The following is an 18649-nucleotide window of genomic DNA, read 5'->3' on the forward strand; positions in this document are numbered from 1 at the left end:
ACATTTAGGCAGAGAACCACTTTAAAGGGTTTGTCTACATTTGCCCCAGCGCAGAGTCGGTAAAAAGAGTGGATATCCGTTGTTAGATCATTACACTGCGTTGCTTAAAGCGACAGGGCAACATGTTAAATATGATGGTGTACGTAGAGTAATATAACCTGGTGCCCTCCAGATGTGCCCCTCTGCCATGGATCCGCTGTGTTGTGCCAAAATGGCTGCAGCGCTTCTTAGACTACGAGTCTGAGACACTCCCTCTGTTCTCGGATTGGCCAGAGCTGCTCATGTGAGCAGTTCTATCCAACCTGTGAACAGAGGGAGTGTCTTAGACTCAGTCTGAGAAGCGTTATGCCCATTTTGAGACAACACAGAGGGGATCCTAAAAAAGCGGATCCATGGCAGAGGGGCACTGGAGGGGCACTGGAGGTAATATGAACTCCATGTACCCCACCACATTTATAGTTTTGTCCTGAGACCAGAGGGTCACTTTACGGTAGACAACCCCTTTAAAGAGTTTTACCGCCTTAATGTCTTATTACATACTGTAAATCTGATTAATAATTCAGTAAGAGATTGAGGAACACCTTCTTGCCGAGACCTGAGCAATCTATCTTGTTGCTAGGGAGCCACTTCCTGACCACCTCATATAAAAGGCCGCGGTTGTTAAGCAGAGTTTCCATAACAACAAAGCTATTGCAAATAACTTTGATCTATGGATCATGGAGGTCGGGACGATCGGACCCGATCGCTCAGTAAGTTATGGTATATCCTAACCAATTTGATTGAATAAAATGGAATTATAGGACTTAGAGGAGGTGGTGGGCTTACTTGTCTTCAGGCATAGGCTGCTGATATATCGTATGGCCGCCCCTGTGTAAAGCTCTAAGCTGAATTGGCACTGGGGAGGGTGAAGATCGGTATCAGCTGGTCCCTATGTCAGCCTGCGGTCTTAGACCCTGTACACACTGAGTTTCTTGCAGGCAGATTTTGACCTGCCTGAACGCTCTTTGCAGAGTTTTTTGGCGGTTTTTCGGCTGCGGTCTCCAAGCGCCGCAAAAAACACTTTCTCTGCATCCCATTGATGTCAATAGGAGAAGATTTTAGCTGTTATTTTGGCGCGGTTTCTGTGTCAAAAGAACGCGCCAAAAAACGTTGTGTGTACAGGGCCTTAATCTAATATGTAAAAGCCCCCCGTTTTCTTGTTCTCCTATCCTGGTAACAGCTGATGGGCGACTACCACTAATGGCCGCCATTACAGCGCCCCCTCTGCTCCTTCTCACAGTAGTTCGGACATTGTATTTCACAACCAGGAAGCTCAGGATGAAATCTTCCCCACTACAGAGCGATTACCCAACTTTTGCTCATAGAAACATCATCGTACCTTGCTCTTCCGCTGACACCGGGGATCTGAAACGCAATGAAAAACGAAAATTTAGCAATTTTATGCATTTAAAGAAAAACATATTCAGTAAATCCTAATAAAAAGTTCGCCGGTTACGTATTCGGCGCGATCACCCCATGCAGCTTCGTTATACGCCCGTGCTGCATCCCAATTACCGTTTCCACATTAACTGGAGCGAAAAGACGAATTCTGATGGCGTTACGGTTTTCTAAATATACATATACCGTTACAGATTAGCGGGTGTGTAGACTTTTGCAACCATTTAATTATTGCTCCCATGCATCTAGAATGAATAACGAAGCAACTTTGCAAATAGTATCGATTGTATATCTCTTACCGTTTGGTGTATACAGCTCCTATGCAGACTCCTGTGTGTCTCCATGGTTACAGACTACAAACAAACCCTGTGTAGTCGGATTGTGCAGTTCTGTATTACTCAACTACAACTGGGTAACAACCAATAAGCCCAGCAGCACTCTTTGAGACTATTACCCAGCTTTCCCAGGCTCCTGAAAGGAAGATCTACCTATTTAAGCAGCAGTACTGGAGCTAGGGATGACTGTACAGAACTAGGGAGATTTCTCATTAGGTGCCTGGAAAAGCTGGGTGACAACACCTGTGTGAGCTGTAATGGTGGACATATTATCTCTCACCCAGCTTTCCCAGGCTCCTGAACATATCATTTCATTCCTTCTTACTTTATCTATATTATCTGGTGGATAAGCCCTGGAGAAAGGCGCACGCTGCGACTGAGAGATGCTAATGGCTTGTTAATGAGCCGATAATGTGACCTGGATACAAACCAAGGAAAGTAATAGATTCTATGGCAGAGACGACATCCCACCCCATAAGTCTGACTGCCGGGCACCGAGCTCATCCATCATCCGGCACACCATTGGGGGTCGTAGTCATTAAAAGCAGTCAGTCAGATGTTCCTAATGATCTTTAGCATGACAGATTTTACTATAAATATATTCCTGGGATCACATCGGCTTCTATGTCAATACAGATCACAGGGAAGAAACAGACGGCCGCTATATCTATACCTATCGGAGAATCCTTCTTATCTGACTAGAGATGTCAGCAAATCAATGTACAGAACTTAATGTTATCATTTCAGAAAGCAAGTCAGATAATAGAAGAATAATAAAGAACAATGATATGCAACTCTAATATAATAAACCCACACATAGCTAAATCACCTATAAGGGTTCATTATTGAAAACCATATTATAGTTCACATATAGAATGAGTCACTGTGTACATACATTACTTATCCTGTACTGATCCGGAGTTACATCCTGTATTATACTCCAGAGCTGCACTCACTATTCTGCTGGTGGAGTCACTGTGTGCATACGTTACATTACTTATCCTGTACTGATCCTGAGTTACATCCTGTATTATACTCCAGAGCTGCACTCACTATTCTGCTGGTGGAGTCACTGTGTACATACATTTCTTATCCTGTACTGATCCTGAGTTACATCCTGTATTATACTCCAGAGCTGCACTCACTATTTTGCTGGTGGTTACAGTGACTCCACCAGTAGAATAGTGAGTGCAGCTCTGGAGCATATCACAGGCTACTCCTCAAGATTAGTAAAAAATAGGTAATGTATGTATACTGTGACTCCACTAGCAGAATAGTGAGTGCGGCTCTGGAGCATAATACAGGATGTAACTCAGGATCAGTACAGGATATATGCTATAGGGGCGTGCCTCTGCATACTCTGACACATGTTCAATCAGTGTTGATGGTGTATGGACACACCCTATTGACAAGAGGAATGATAATATGCAGTTGCAAATTAAATCGTACGTTTCCAGGAGCAATAACAGAGGAACAGCACAATGCAGAGTTCTCAGAAAAGATGCTCCAGAATTGTTATTTTATGGGGAGTATTTCCTAAAACAGACATGTCAGGAGCGTGCACGGGTCCTCTTTGACTTACTAATTTACCGTAATTATAACAACATCAGTTTGTTTTCAATGCCCATCCCAGGATCGCTTTGTTATAGCGTTAAATAACGGACTGGCGTACAATATAAGAATAAATATTCAGCAGCGGTCACAGTGACGGATCACAAATGACAGCAGTTTAGGAGAATTTCAGAATAGTAATAATTTCCATCAGCATTGTGCTGGCTTCAAGAACATATGAAGGGCTTTGCGGTGATGTCAGGGAGGGCTGGCGGCGGCTCTGTACTAAATGTGCGCTCTGCATCATTCACAAATTCATAACTGGATGACGGATAACACTGATATTTGCGGTTTGTTCTCTCTAACCACTAATCCAGGATATTTTCAGAGGCCGACTAAGGATAAAACAAGGAAATGTACCCACGAAAAAGCGCAGTCACAGTGCCATCTAGTGGCCATGCTTTATAATCCATGCAGCGCACGCTCTGACACATTGGGGGGAGATTTATCAATACTGAGCTGCCCAGGGCGTCCAACCAAGTTTTTATTCTGGGATCACAATATTATGTGATATAAAAAGATGATTTTTAGATTATTTTTCTTCACTAAAGGTAAAGGATTTAATTAAAAAAAACATAAAAAATTGAATAAATTTTTTTTATAAAAAATACTAAATATTAAATATATGCCTTCCCACCCAGTGCAAACTGTATTAAAAACCCAAACTTTCCCACCAAACACACAAAAAAAAAATTTGCTCCAAGACGACTTATCTTATGCGACGGTGCGAGTACATCCCAATGTCATGTGATATTGCACCGCAGCAATTTTACAGACGATTTTCAGGGATGGAGAAGACCAATCTAAAAAAGATTCGCCATGGGGAAATGATTTTTTTTTTTGTATTTGGTGGTAAGGTTTGGGCTAAGAATATAGTTAGCACTGGGGTGGAGGAGATACATTTTATTTGTATTATTTTTTTATTTAATTTTTATTATTTTTTATTACATTTTTATTTTATTTTTATTATTTTTTTATTTTATTTTTATTATTTTTTATTTCATTTTTTATTACCTTTTTTACCTTTAGTGAACATTATCATTTTTTTTTCACTTAACATTCCCTGGTGATTATAGGACTGCTGCATTTTTTCATTTATTATTGGACTCATTGTGTTCTACATAGAAAGTATCAGTGATCATACCATATGTGTGACCTGTACTGCTGCCTAGGGGCCCATTAGATAAAGGGGCCCACTGGCCCCTTAAAAGCAGCTACCTACGATCTATTACATTAGACTGTATGTAAGTGACGAAGTTAATCTCTAAGGCTGGATTCACACGGTCGCGTTCGGACCCAATGTCGGCCACATTTCCCGGACTGAACACACTTCAAGGAGCAGGATCTCTAGCATCATAGTCATTTATGATGCTAGGAGTCCCTGCTTTGGACTACAGTCCCATACCGTAATCATGTTTTCAGTACAAGACAGAAGTCACTGCCTCCTCGCAGGACTACCAACATCATGGATGACTATGATGCTAGGAGTCCGGCTCCCTGAACTGTGATCTGTCTGGGAAATGCGTCCGACATACGAACCGTATATCACGGACAAAACACGGCCGTGTGAAGCAAGCGCTATGCAGATGTTATTCTGAGACACTGGCATACTGGCGGACGTTGAGGGGTTAATCAAACATGTTAGGCCTCATGCTCACAGCGGAGTCGTATGCACGGTGCCTGAACGGCAGCACAAGGAGTCCCTATGGATCTGTATAAAGGAGGCACATCCAGAATACGGATCTGATGGAACGATTCTGCATGAAATCGAAGGCATAAGGAGGTACAGTATGGGCCCATAGACTTATTTATATGCCTTATTATCCCTGCGTACAACACGGAACTTGTATGAAGCCTTAAGCCATTCATTTGAATTGCTGCCATGTAATTCCACATTTTGCCTGCAGTGGCCGCTGCAGCGGAAATTTCTGTCTGGCCAGCGATTCCCCCGCCAAGATCAGCTGATCGCCACACCAGCTTAAATATGAAAGGGGTTGTCTGTGATGGGATGACCCATTGAATACAGTGAAATGAATGAGACCTTACTCTCCAGTATTTGTATGGCTTAGACTGCAAAAACGAATATAATATTTTTAATTATTATTTTTTCTTTAAATTATATTTTATTTTTTTATTTTTTATTTATTCCAACCCATAACTGGCTGCGGGGCAGGGAAGCTCCGGCAATTACCAACAATACATCAGACCTACGTCCTAGCACGATCACACATCGGCCAATCTTGGCTACCTGGGTTGTGTTTACAAGACGAGATGAATACCTGAAATGGATTCTTATAGTCAAATATATTGGAACGTTAATTGGGTCGAGGACAAATGATCTCATGTCCGGATGGTTTTTCGGATTCTGTCACCCGTTAACTTTTTGTTCCCCTCTATATGGCGACATACAGTATCAACTGATGTATCCCACAAAATTCCCTACACCTATAGCTTGTCATACAAAGGCTGGAATTTCTAACATGCAAGAAATTCTGGCAACATGTGGTCCCAATGGGAAAAAATTCATAAATAATGAATTTGTATGAATTTGGTAAAAGTTGCAGGTCGGCGCAAGAAAACTAATTGAAATGTAAACAATGGTATATTCCAGGCAAGACAAAGAGAAAAGTAATTAGACAGTGACCACGAGATATCCGTAACCTACAGTATACTCCTATATATACTACTTTTTCATTTTTTAGTTGCCTACAGATCACTCTGTGTCATGTTCATTACCCAATAATTCCTGCAGCTTGTCTCCGGGTAGACTGGTCAGGCTTCAACCCTTTGTGTCCCAAGTTCTGTACATAACTAACATTACTTCCTCTTCCCTGCCCTTTTGTCAATCATGTAGTATTAGCCAATCACAATGCAGCATGAGCGAAGTGCCTGGTACAAGTCCTGCAGTTCCTGTATTCTGCTTTCTCCAGACAGTCCTCCATTCAGCCATAAGATATCATATATCTTCCATCTCAACCCCTGTATCAAAGAGGGAGTACAGTGACAGACTGTGAGTGAAGAGATCCTGTTCATGTTACATTACAGCTTGTACAGGGTTAGACGCAGGCAGATAAGCAAGCTGACCCTGCCACAGGCTGAGAAAAGCAGCCGCAGCTTCTAGCAAGAAAAGACTGTGAAAAGCCTCAAAAAAGCAAAAACGCCAAAAATAGAATGAAAGAGACCTGTGACAAAGTGTCACTGGCACGGAAATAATTTGCCAGGTTTAGGAGAATAGGAGTTCAGCAGGTGAGGAATATAATCTGAAATGAGGAGTCTGATGAGGCCGATTGAAACTGAGAATATGGGATCAGTTCCATGTCCTACAGACAGTCTTTTAAGCTCGGTTGCAAGTAACTTCTAATCTCAGCCCTGTCAAGAAAAATTTCATTTTGGCTCAGGACCTGCCGAGGACTCTTAGTCCATCTGAATAACCAGATTACTCACAGTCCCTATCTACTTCTGACATGTGAAACATTGCCTTCCGCGGGGCCCTCCAGTGTCCACAAATATCCAGATGTGATAAAAGTAAAAAATCTGTAAGTGCCAGTAATACAGAAAGCATACATTTCTCCAGAAACCCATACATGTGCATAGGGGGCAAAGGGGTTTTTACAGAACGGTTACATTAACGGCCTATCCTTAGAAAAGGACATCAATATCAGATTGGTGGGAACCCGACTCCCAGCACCATGACGATCTGACCCCTTCATTGTGTACCAGACACAGAGCCATACATTTGATAAAGTTTAAGCCCGGTACTGCAGCTCAGTTCTTAAGAATGGCATTGGGTTGCAATACCAGGCACAGCCACAACCAAATGTACGGAGCTGTGCCTGGTAAACAATGAAGGGTACACAGAATTCGATCTAGTTAGGTGATCGGCGGGGGTTTAAGGAGTTAGACCCTTACCGATCTGAAATAATGGAAATTGCAAAGGATAGGCCACCAATATTATAGTTCCAGAAAACCCCTTTAAGTATCACGCTAAATATATTTGCTTGCCATATCTATAGATTTCTATTGAAACCTCAGTAGGAGGAGAAGCTAGCTACTTCCTCCTTCACTGAAGCTACTTCCTCCTTCTTTCACTGTAGCTACTTCCTCCTTCTTTCACTGTAGCCACTTCCTCCTTCACTGTAGCCACTTCCTCCTTCACTGTAGCCACTTCCTCCTTCACTGTAGCCAATTCCTCCTTCACGTTAGCTACTTCCTCCTAGATTAAATCAAGCACAGTGAGGGGAATGAGGGGTTTCTCTCATTGTGATTGACTGCCAGGGAGAACTGAAAAAGGAAGAGAGGTTAACTGGGTGACAGAGTGGCCTAATTCACTAAAAGCAATTACAGCTGACAATTGTAGCTGACAGATAGCTACTTCCTGACCCAGAAATTGAAGGCAGGAGAAATCTGGAGCACCAACAGCTGAGGTGTCAAGAGAAAGTGATACACAATAATTTCATCTGAAAAATAAAACGGTAGATGTACCATTATCGTGCAGGTTCAGCCATATACACATTATTTCTATTGAGCTGGAGGGGATGAATGACCCTTGTGGCCCTTATATCACAATCTCAGAGGAAAGCACTGGTAAAGCAGGAGCGGGAAATTCATATCCCTCACAGCGGCAATCCTAGCACCGTCAGCAGAATACATCAAATATTTAAGGCATCGTGCACATGACCGTTTCCGTTTTGCGGACCGCAAAACACGGATCCTAGTGGCTTCCGAGTACGGTCCATTTTTTTTTTTGCGGACCCGTGAGACGGACCGCAAATATGGACAAGAATGGGACTTGTTCTATAATGTGCAGAATGGACACACAGAGCCGCAAAAAAACGGAAGTGTGCATGACTCCATAGAAATGAATAGTTAAGTGTGCTAGCCGGAAAAAAAACGGACAGGACACTGAAGAAAACAAAAGATGTGTCCACGAGCCCTGTCGGTCTCTAAGGTCAACCATGGCTTTAAAGGGGCTGTCTTATGGCCAGGCTATGATCAGTGGGGGTCCGGCAGCCATGACCCGCACCAACGATGTGTCAGGGGCGCTAGGAATGAGCTACATGGTAGGCCATCGAAGTGGCATGGCGTTTTCCGAGTGCTGCTGCCACTTCATTCTAGCGATCAGCGGTGATCACAGTGATCGAACCCTGATTGGTCAGACATTGGTGTCATATTTAAGTGATATGCCACCAATTCTTATCCTGAGAATCCCTTTAAACTATTTACTTTCTCATGTGCAGTAGGTGGTTCAGACTTTCAGCAAAACTTTGCTAAAAACAAGAAAACAAAAAAGAGTGAAAATTGCCCAAATCATTCCTCTGTGGGAGGCGGCTTGGCAGCTCCAGGTGTGAGGCTATAATGGGGGCTTCCTCCCGTCCCCCCTCCTATCCCCATCATCGACATGACTAATCAGATCCCACCTGAAATAAAACAGAATTAACGCGGTGCTTGCTTGATTAAAAAGCAGAACGTATAATTAATTTTCTCCTGCATGCCGGCAATTACAATCTCATTTTCTCGGCGCCCTGAGGACGTGTGTGATAGCGGATCGCAGCCCAAAAAATGGATCAACCCTTTCGAAGCTGCCAATAAAGCGCTGACGTTTTTATCTTTTTCTTAGCAAAACAAAATAAAAAACACCAGTAAATACATAAGTTCTTGGTTTGCCCAAATATGGCTGCCATTATAGCGCCCACGGGGGTCTCTACCTTCGTTACCTGAGAGATAAATCTGAAGTTATGAAGTGGTCCCTGTTTTGCTGTATAACTAGATAGACTTGTCAGTCGGGAGTCTGGGAAACGGGGAGACAACCTTTGTGCGAGTTGTAATAGTGGCCATATTGATACGGCAGCAACTCAGCCACGAAGTGCAGACCACAAAACCTTACAGAGCGGGGGGCCGAGTGCTGAGGAGCAAGTGCAGAACAGTCGCCAACGCTCCGCTGACTGATAACTGCAGAGTACAGACCTCCTCTGGTACTAACATCCGCACAAAAACGGTGCCCAGGATCTTCATGGCATGGGGGCCGAGCAGCAGCGTGACACCTTACATCACCAAGCACAATGCCACGTGTCGGATGGAGGGGTTTAAAGAACGTTGTGACTGGACTCTGGAGAAGCGGAAACGTGTTCTGTGGTGTGACGCTTCTCTATATGACGTGTTCTGTGGAGTGACGCTTCTCTATATGACGTGTTCTGTGGAGTGACGCTTCTCTATGTGACGTGTTCTGTGGAGTGACGCTTCTCTATGTGACGTGTTCTGTGCAGTGACGCTTCTCTATATGACGTATTCTGTGGAGTGACGCTTCTCTATGTGACGTGTTCTGTGGAGTGACGCTTCTCTATGACGTGTTCTGTGGAGTGACGCTTCTCTATGTGACGTGTTCTGTGGAGTGACGCTTCTCTATGACGTGTTCTGTGCAGTGACGCTTCTCTATATGACGTATTCTGTGGAGTGACGCTTCTCTATATGACGTGTTCTGTGGAGTGACGCTTCTCTAAGTGACGTGTTCTGTGGAGTGACGCTTCTCTATGTGACGTGTTCTGTGGAGTGACGCTTCTCTATATGACGTGTTCTGTGCAGTGACGCTTCTCTATATGACAAGTTCTGTGGAGTGACGCTTCTCTATGTGACGTGTTCTGTGGAGTGACGCTTCTCTATGTGACGTGTTCTGTGGAGTGACGCTTCTCTATGTGACGTGTTCTGTGGAGTGACGCTTCTCTATATGACGTGTTCTGTGGAGTGACGCTTCTCTATGTGACGTGTTCTGTGGAGTGACGCTTCTCTATGACGTGTTCTGTGGAGTGACGCTTCTCTATATGACGTGTTCTGTGCAGTGACGCTTCTCTATATGACAAGTTCTGTGGAGTGACGCTTCTCTATGTGACGTGTTCTGTGGAGTGACGCTTCTCTATGTGACGTGTTCTGTGGAGTGACGCTTCTCTATTGTGACGTGTTCTGTGGAGTGACGCTTCTCTATATGACCTGTTCTGTGGAGTGACGCTTCTCTATATGACGTGTTCTGTGGAGTGACGCTTCTCTATATGACGTGTTCTGTGGAGTGACGCTTCTCTATATGACGTGTTCTGTGGAGTGACGCTTCTCTATATGACGTGTTCTGTGGAGTGACGCTTCTCTATGTGACGTGTTCTGCGGAGTGACGCTTCTCTATGTGACGTGTTCTGTGCAGTGACGCTTCTCTATATGACGTATTCTGTGGAGTGACACTTCTCTATGTGACGTGTTCTGTGGAGTGACGCTTCTCTATGACGTGTTCTGTGGAGTGACGCTTCTCTATGTGACGTGTTCTGTGGAGTGACGCTTCTCTATGTGACGTGTTCTGTGGAGTGACGCTTCTCTATGACGTGTTCTGTGGAGTGACGCTTCTCTATATGACGTGTTCTGTGGAGTGACGCTTCTCTATGTGACGTGTTCTGTGGAGTGACGCTTCTCTATATGACGTGTTCTGTGGAGTGACGCTTCTCTATATGACGTGTTCTGTGGAGTGACGCTTCTCTATATGACGTGTTCTGTGGAGTGACGCTTCTCTATGTGACGTGTTCTGTGGAGTGACGCTTCTCTATATGACGTGTTCTGTGGAGTGACGCTTCTCTATATGACGTGTTCTGTGGAGTGACGCTTCTCTATATGACGTGTTCTGTGGAGTGACGCTTCTCTATATGACGTGTTCTGTGGAGTGACGCTTCTCTATGTGACGTGTTCTGTGGAGTGACGCTTCTCTATATGGCGTGTTCTGTGGAGTGACGCTTCTCTATATGACGTGTTCTGTGGAGTGACGCTTCTCTATATGGCGTGTTCTGTGGAGTGACGCTTCTCTATGTGACGTGTTCTGTGGAGTGACGCTTCTCTATGTGACGTGTTCTGTGGAGTGACGCTTCTCTATATGGCGTGTTCTGTGGAGTGACGCTTCTCTATATGACGTGTTCTGTGGAGTATCGCTTCTCTATGTGACGTGTTCTGTGGAGTGACGCTTCTCTATATGACGTGTTCTGTGGAGTGACCCTTCTCTATGTGACGTGTTCTGTGGAGTGACGCTTCTCTATCTGGCGTGTTCTGTGGAGTGACGCTTCTCTATGTGACGTGTTCTGTGGAGTGACGCTTCTCTATATGGCGTGTTCTGTGGAGTGACGCTTCTCTATATGACGTGTTTTGTGGAGTGACGCTTCTCTATGACGTGTTCTGTGGAGTGACGCTTCTCTATGTGACGTGTTCTGTGGAGTGACGCTTCTCTATGTGACGTGTTCTGTGGAGTGACGCTTCTCTATATGACGTGTTCTGTGGAGTGACGCTTCTCTATGTGACGTGTTCTGTGGAGTGACGCTTCTCTATATGACGTGTTCTGTGGAGTGACGCTTCTCTATATGACGTGTTCTGTGGAGTGACGCTTCTCTATGTGACGTGTTCTGTGGAGTGACGCTTCTCTATGTGACGTGTTCTGTGGAGTGACGCTTCTCTATATGACGTGTTCTGTGGAGTGACGCTTCTCTATATGACGTGTTCTGTGGAGTGACGCTTCTCTATATGACGTGTTCTGTGGAGTGACGCTTCTCTATGTGACGTGTTCTGTGGAGTGACGCTTCTCTATGTGACGTGTTCTGTGGAGTGACGCTTCTCTATATGACGTGTTCTGTGGAGTGACGCTTCTCTATATGACGTGTTCTGTGGAGCGACGCTTCTCTATATGACGTGTTCTGTGGAGCGACGCTTCTCTATGTGACGTGTTCTGTGGAGCGACGCTTCTCTATGTGACGTGTTCTGTGGAGTGACGCTTCTCTATGTGACGTGTTCTGTGGAGTGACGCTTCTCTATATGACGTGTTCTGTGGAGTGACGCTTCTCTATATGACGTGTTCTGTGGAGTGACGCTTCTCTATGTGTCGTGTTCTGTGGAGTGACGCTTCTCTATGTGACGTGTTCTGTGGAGTGACGCTTCTCTATATGACGTGTTCTGTGGAGTGACGCTTCTCTATATGACGTGTTCTGTGGAGTGACGCTTCTCTATATGTCGTGTTCTGTGGAGTGACGCTTCTCTATATGACGTGTTCTGTGGAGTGACGCTTCTCTATGTGACGTGTTCTGTGGAGTGACGCTTCTCTATATGACGTGTTCTGTGGGGTGACGCTTCTCTATATGACGTGTTCTGTGGAGTGACGCTTCTCTATATGACGTGTTCTGTGGAGTGACGCTTCTCTATATGACGTGTTCTGTGGAGTGACGCTTCTCTATGTGACGTGTTCTGTGGAGTGACGCTTCTCTATATGACGTGTTCTGTGGAGTGACGCTTCTCTATATGACGTGTTCTGTGGAGTGACGCTTCTCTATGACGTGTTCTGTGGAGTGATGCTTCTCTATGTGACGTGTTCTGTGGAGTGACGCTTCTCTATGTGACGTGTTCTGTGGAGTGACGCTTCTCTATATGGCGTGTTCTGTGGAGTGGCGCTTCTCTATATGACGTGTTCTGTGGAGTGACGCTTCTCTATATGATGTGTTCTGTGGAGTAACGCTTCTCTATATGGCGTGTTCTGTGGAGTGACGCTTCTCTATGTGACGTGTTCTGTGGAGTGACGCTTCTCTATGTGACGTGTTCTGTGGGGTGACGCTTCTCTATGTGACGTGTTCTGTGGAGTGACGCTTCTCTATATGACGTGTTCTGTGGAGTGACGCTTCTCTATATGGCGTGTTCTGTGGAGTGACGCTTCTCTATGTGACGTGTTCTGTGGAGTGACGCTTCTCTATGTGACGTGTTCTGTGGAGTGACGCTTCTCTATGTGACGTGTTCTGTGGAGTGACGCTTCTCTATATGAAGTGTTCTGTGGAGTGACGCTTCTCTATGTGACGTGTTCTGTGGAGTGACGCTTCTCTATATGACGTGTTCTGTGGAGTGACGCTTCTCTATATGACGTGTTCTGTGGAGTGACGCTTCTCTATATGACGTGTTCTGTGCAGTGACGCTTCTCTATGTGACGTGTTCTGTGGAGTGACGCTTCTCTATGACGTGTTCTGTGGAGTGACGCTTCTCTATGTGACGTGTTCTGTGGGGTGACGCTTCTCTATATGACGTGTTCTGTGGAGTGACGCTTCTCTATATGACGTGTTCTGTGGAGTGACGCTTCTCTATATGACGTGTTCTGTGGAGTGACGCTTCTCTATGTGACGTGTTCTGTGGGGTGACGCTTCTCTATATGACGTGTTCTGTGGAGTGACGCTTCTCTATATGACGTGTTCTGTGGAGTGACGCTTCTCTATGTGACGTGTTCTGTGGGGTGACGCTTCTCTATATGACGTGTTCTGTGGAGTGACGCTTCTCTATGTGACGTGTTCTGTGGAGTGACGCTTCTCTATATGACGTGTTCTGTGGAGTGACGCTTCTCTATGTGACGTGTTCTGTGGAGTGACGCTTCTCTATATGACGTGTTCTGTGGAGTGACGCTTCTCTATGTGACGTGTTCTGTGGAGTGACGCTTCTCTATATGGCGTGTGCTGTGGAGTGACGCTTCTCTATATGACGTGTTCTGTGGAGTGACGCTTCTCTATGTGACGTGTTCTGTGGAGTGACGCTTCTCTATATGACGTGTTCTGTGGAGTGACGCTTCTCTATATGACCTGTTCTGTGGAGTGACGCTTCTCTATGTGACGTGTTCTGTGGAGTGACGCTTCTCTATGTGACGTGTTCTGTGGAGTGACGCTTCTCTATATGACGTGTTCTGTGGAGTGACGCTTCTCTATATGACGTGTTCTGTGGAGTGACGCTTCTCTATATGACGTGTTCTGTGGAGTGACGCTTCTCTATATGACCTGTTCTGTGGAGTGACGCTTCTCTATATGACGTGTTCTGTGGAGTGACGCTTCTCTATATGACGTGTTCTGTGGAGTGACGCTTCTCTATATGACGTGTTCTGTGGAGTGACACTTCTCTATGTGGCGTGTTCTGTGGAGTGACGCTTCTCTATATGGCGTGTTCTGTGGAGTGACGCTTCTCTATGTGACGTGTTCTGTGGAGTGACGCTTCTCTATGTGACGTGTTCTGTGGAGTGACGCTTCTCTATGTGACGTGTTCTGTGGAGTGACGCTTCTCTATGTGACGTGTTCTGTGGAGTGACGCTTCTCTATATGAAGTGTTCTGTGGAGTGACGCTTCTCTATATGACGTGTTCTGTGGAGTGACGCTTCTCTATGTGATGTGTTCTGTGGAGTGACGCTTCTCTATGTGACGTGTTCTGTGGAGTGACGCTTCTCTATATGAAGTGTTCTGTGGAGTGACGCTTCTCTATGTGACGTGTTCTGTGGAGTGACGCTTCTCTATGTGACGTGTTCTGTGGAGTGACGCTTCTCTATGTGACGTGTTCTGTGGAGTGACGCTTCTCTATGTGACGTGTTCTGTGGAGTGACGCTTCTCTATATGACGTGTTCTGTGGAGTGACGCTTCTCTATATGACGTGTTCTGTGGAGTGACGCTTCTCTATGTGACGTGTTCTGTGGAGTGACGCTTCTCTATATGACGTGTTCTGTGGAGTGACGCTTCTCTATGTGACGTGTTCTGTGGAGTGACGCTTCTCTATATGACGTGTTCTGTGGAGTGACGCTTCTCTATATGACGTGTTCTGTGGAGTGACGCTTCTCTATATGACGTGTTCTGTGGAGTGACGCTTCTCTATGTGACGTGTTCTGTGGAGTGACGCTTCTCTATGTGACGTGTTCTGTGGAGTGACGCTTCTCTATGTGACGTGTTCTGTGGAGTGACGCTTCTCTATATGACGTGTTCTGTGGAGTGACGCTTCTCTATGTGACGTGTTCTGTGGAGTGACGCTTCTCTATGTGACGTGTTCTGTGGAGTGACGCTTCTCTATGTGACGTGTTCTGTGGAGTGACGCTTCTCTATATGTCGTGTTCTGTGGAGTGACGCTTCTCTATATGTCGTGTTCTGTGGAGTGACGCTTCTCTATGTGACGTGTTCTGTGGAGTGACGCTTCTCTATCTGGCGTGTTCTGTGGAGTGACGCTTCTCTATCTGGCGTGTTCTGTAGCGTGATGCTTCTCTATCTGGCGTGTTCTGTGGGTGACGCTTCTCTATCTGGCGTCTGATGATGAGTTTGGGTTTGGTGAATGCCAGGAGAACGTTACCCGCCTGACTACATTGTGCCCGCTGTAAAGTTTGGTGGAGGAGGGGTAATGCTATTGGGTGTTTTTCAGGGAAGGGAAATATTAATTCTCCAGCACACAAGACATTGTGGACAATTGTAGCTTCCAACTTTGTGGGAACAGTTTGGGGTTCGGTCTTTTCTGTTCCTCATGACTGCGCCCTGGTGCACAAGGTCCATAAAAACATGACTGGTTGGTTGGATGGTTGTTTGGTTGGTTGGATGGTTGGTTGGCTGGAAGGCTGGTTGGCTGGCTGGTTGGTTGGGTGAGTTTGTGGTGGAAGAACATGACCGGCCGCACAGAGTACTGACCTCAACCTAGAACAGAGATTGTGAGGCCGGCCCCCTCCCCCAACATCAGTGTCTGACCTCACAAATGATCTTCTGGATGAATGGCCAAAAATTCCCACAGACACCCCGAAATCTTATAGAAATCCCCCAGAAGAGTGGAAGATGTTTTACTGCAAAGTGAGAACCAGCTCCATATTAATGTCTGTGGTTGTAGAATGGGACGTCATAAAAGCTCCTGTGGGTGGAATGTAGAGGTGTCCCAATACTTTTCTCCATATACTGTATATAAAACGGAAAAAAAAACTAAATAAAACCCAAATGTATAGAAAAAAATTAACATTTTTATGGGGCCCCATTTGTTCATCTTTTACAATGGGTCGTTTTCAGAAGGGAGAAACCAAGCACCGGCCTCTTCCGTTCCAGTAGGGTGGCGTTATCCAGCACCAGAAAAGGGGCTAACCCTTTTGCCCCCTCTCATATGAACGCCCCTCCTGCAAGGACTATACAGCTTATTTTGGAGCGGCTGCTTATACATACAAACCTTAGATGCCTCCACATGAACTGCTACGTTCGGACTCACCCTGTACTGTACTTACTGCAACCTTAGGGATGTTTTCACCCCTTTCCTAAGCCGAAAACACCTAGTCCACCAGACAATCCTCTGTGAGCTAAACAGCATGGACTCCAGACTGATACATTTTACCTGTACTGACACATTGTAACAAACTATCAGAACAGCAGAGAGATTTGTGCTGGTGATGTATTTACCTCACAGAGGATGGTCTAAACTGGTTACAATTGTAGCAGGACTAGATCTGTATAGGTTTTCAGCTTCTGGGTGTAAACAATATGTCCCCGTTCAATGAAAGCAAGCAGATATCTTGAAAATGATAGAGAATTGAAACACAAAGTGCATTCGAAAGTTGGAGAACTTTTCATTATACAGTGATTAGGCTTCTTTTTCAAAAAACGAAAAAAATCCCTTTAAGTGTTATTATTACAGCAATATTAGGGAGTACGGAAAAAAATGCCTAAATTTAATCTAATTTCGTATACAATTTGTGATTGTCAATTTCACCGACCACAGATTTGTCCAATTCATCACAGTTTTACAGTTATATAAATGCTGAGTCTTACGGGAGGGAGCTTGAGGGAGGAGAATCCCGCGCCTTGTTTGAGAGCTCGTTCTGTAGAGACAACTTCCCTGGCACGCAGCTGTCGCTCACAATACGTTTCCGACACGTTGGCGTCCACCACTCAGACAACCTGGGGGTAGATGAGACGTATGAGGAGGACTTACAGGGGCTCGGTGATAGCGTGACATGATGCTGGGTGGGGGGGTCACATAAAATAATGCCGAAATCTAGACAAACATGGGTTAATTATTTTCGGGAGAACTGTCCCACAGAAAAGGGTAGTCCAAACCAGACAAACTCTTTCTCGACAAATGTAGGATATGCTATAAGTGTGATGGGTGTGGGACTCCATCATTGGGCGAATAAGGGACCCCATCATTGGGCGAATGGGGGTCCTGTGACCACCATAACAGGGAGAAGAAAGGAGACAGTTGTCTGTTAATGCTCGAGGCTCTCCCCATTGAAGTCTATGGGAGCTATGAAAACAGCCAATGCCAGAGTTGATAACTCTAAGCTGCCAGGAAAAAGGGACAGGAAGTGTTTTCATGGGGACACAAGCTTGTAATATCAATTGGGTTTTATTAAATATATTCTGGTAGTTCTCCTTTCACTATTCTCGCACATTCCACTTATTAAGAAATTAAACCGGTTCTTCGCTCCGGACAATCCATACTTGTTCGAAGGGACCCTTGACAATAAGCTGATCACAAAGTGTTCTCCTGCTGGGACCTCCAGCGATCAGCTGTGATCTGTGGGGAAACCTGGCAGTAAGTGTTCAGTTTCCCTGCAGCGCCACCACAGGTGAACTGAAGCATTACACTGTGCCCATTCATATCAATGTGTTGTCTGTGAATTACAGGACAGGACAGGTCCTCCAGAGAGAGACACTCTTTATAACCGCTCTCCACTCTGACCAAGGGATGAGGATCCTGAACAGAGGAACCCCTCTATTAACGCAGAATAGGATTTCTAAAGTGAACAACCCCTTTAAGTGGATGCCCCCTCCAATAATGCACTCACCCTGAGGGCTGTTCGACCACCAGATCTGGCATCCCTGCACCGGCACCCCCCTGCGGACTACCGGCTGCCTCGGGGTCTAGTATGAAGATCTCATCCTGGGAAATCTCAGTGACAAAATGTAGATGTTCCTGCGGAGACAGACACACAATCATTCTGTCCACTTGTTCCCTGCCTGCTCAGTGGCGCCACCCAGCAGGCAGGGAACATGCCCCGCCACCACCCCTAGCTACGCCCCTGTAAAATAAGATGTTTGAAAATGACACTAAAATTTTTAGGTGTGTGGGGGTATTCTTGTCAAGATAGTACCCCCTATTTCTCCCTGTTTTTACTAAATGATCATCAGGACAGCCCCCTTTTGGCGATCACGATCACTGCGGATCAGACTGCTCTGGTAGCCCCAACCGGGAGACAAATCCTCATCCTAATAGGACATATGACGGGGCTGTCCTGATGAGCGACCCTTTTACAGTGGTATTCCCAATATCGACAATTATCCCCTACCCCTTGTCCCTCCTCACTGCTCGACCACAGTGAAGAAGACATTGAATGGAGCGGCGGTCGAGCATGACGGAAGCAGTCCAGTACAGCGCTAAGCTGTTTCCGTCAGCCCCATAGACATTGAATGGAGCGGCGGGAGCATGACGGTACGCTGCTCCAGTCAAGATCC

General features: G+C 45.5%; 1 protein-coding gene across 8 annotated transcripts in view; it reads right to left on the reverse strand.

Annotated features, from left to right (window-relative positions):
* The window catches only part of DGKI (diacylglycerol kinase iota), a 229932-nt gene that overhangs the window by 36730 nt on the left and 174553 nt on the right, over window positions 1-18649 (reverse strand). For all 8 annotated transcript variants that reach the window (XM_075855860.1, XM_075855859.1, XM_075855858.1 and 5 more), the window contains 3 exons: window positions 17983-18110; window positions 16964-17092; window positions 1379-1404 (listed from right to left, as the gene is read on the reverse strand). In XM_075855860.1, the coding sequence (XP_075711975.1) occupies window positions 1379-1404; window positions 16964-17092; window positions 17983-18110 (283 nt within the window). The remainder of the gene's footprint in view (window positions 1-1378; window positions 1405-16963; window positions 17093-17982; window positions 18111-18649) is intronic.

This window comes from Rhinoderma darwinii, chromosome 3, assembly GCF_050947455.1.
Source record: "Rhinoderma darwinii isolate aRhiDar2 chromosome 3, aRhiDar2.hap1, whole genome shotgun sequence".
Taxonomy (NCBI): domain Eukaryota; kingdom Metazoa; phylum Chordata; class Amphibia; order Anura; family Rhinodermatidae; genus Rhinoderma; species Rhinoderma darwinii.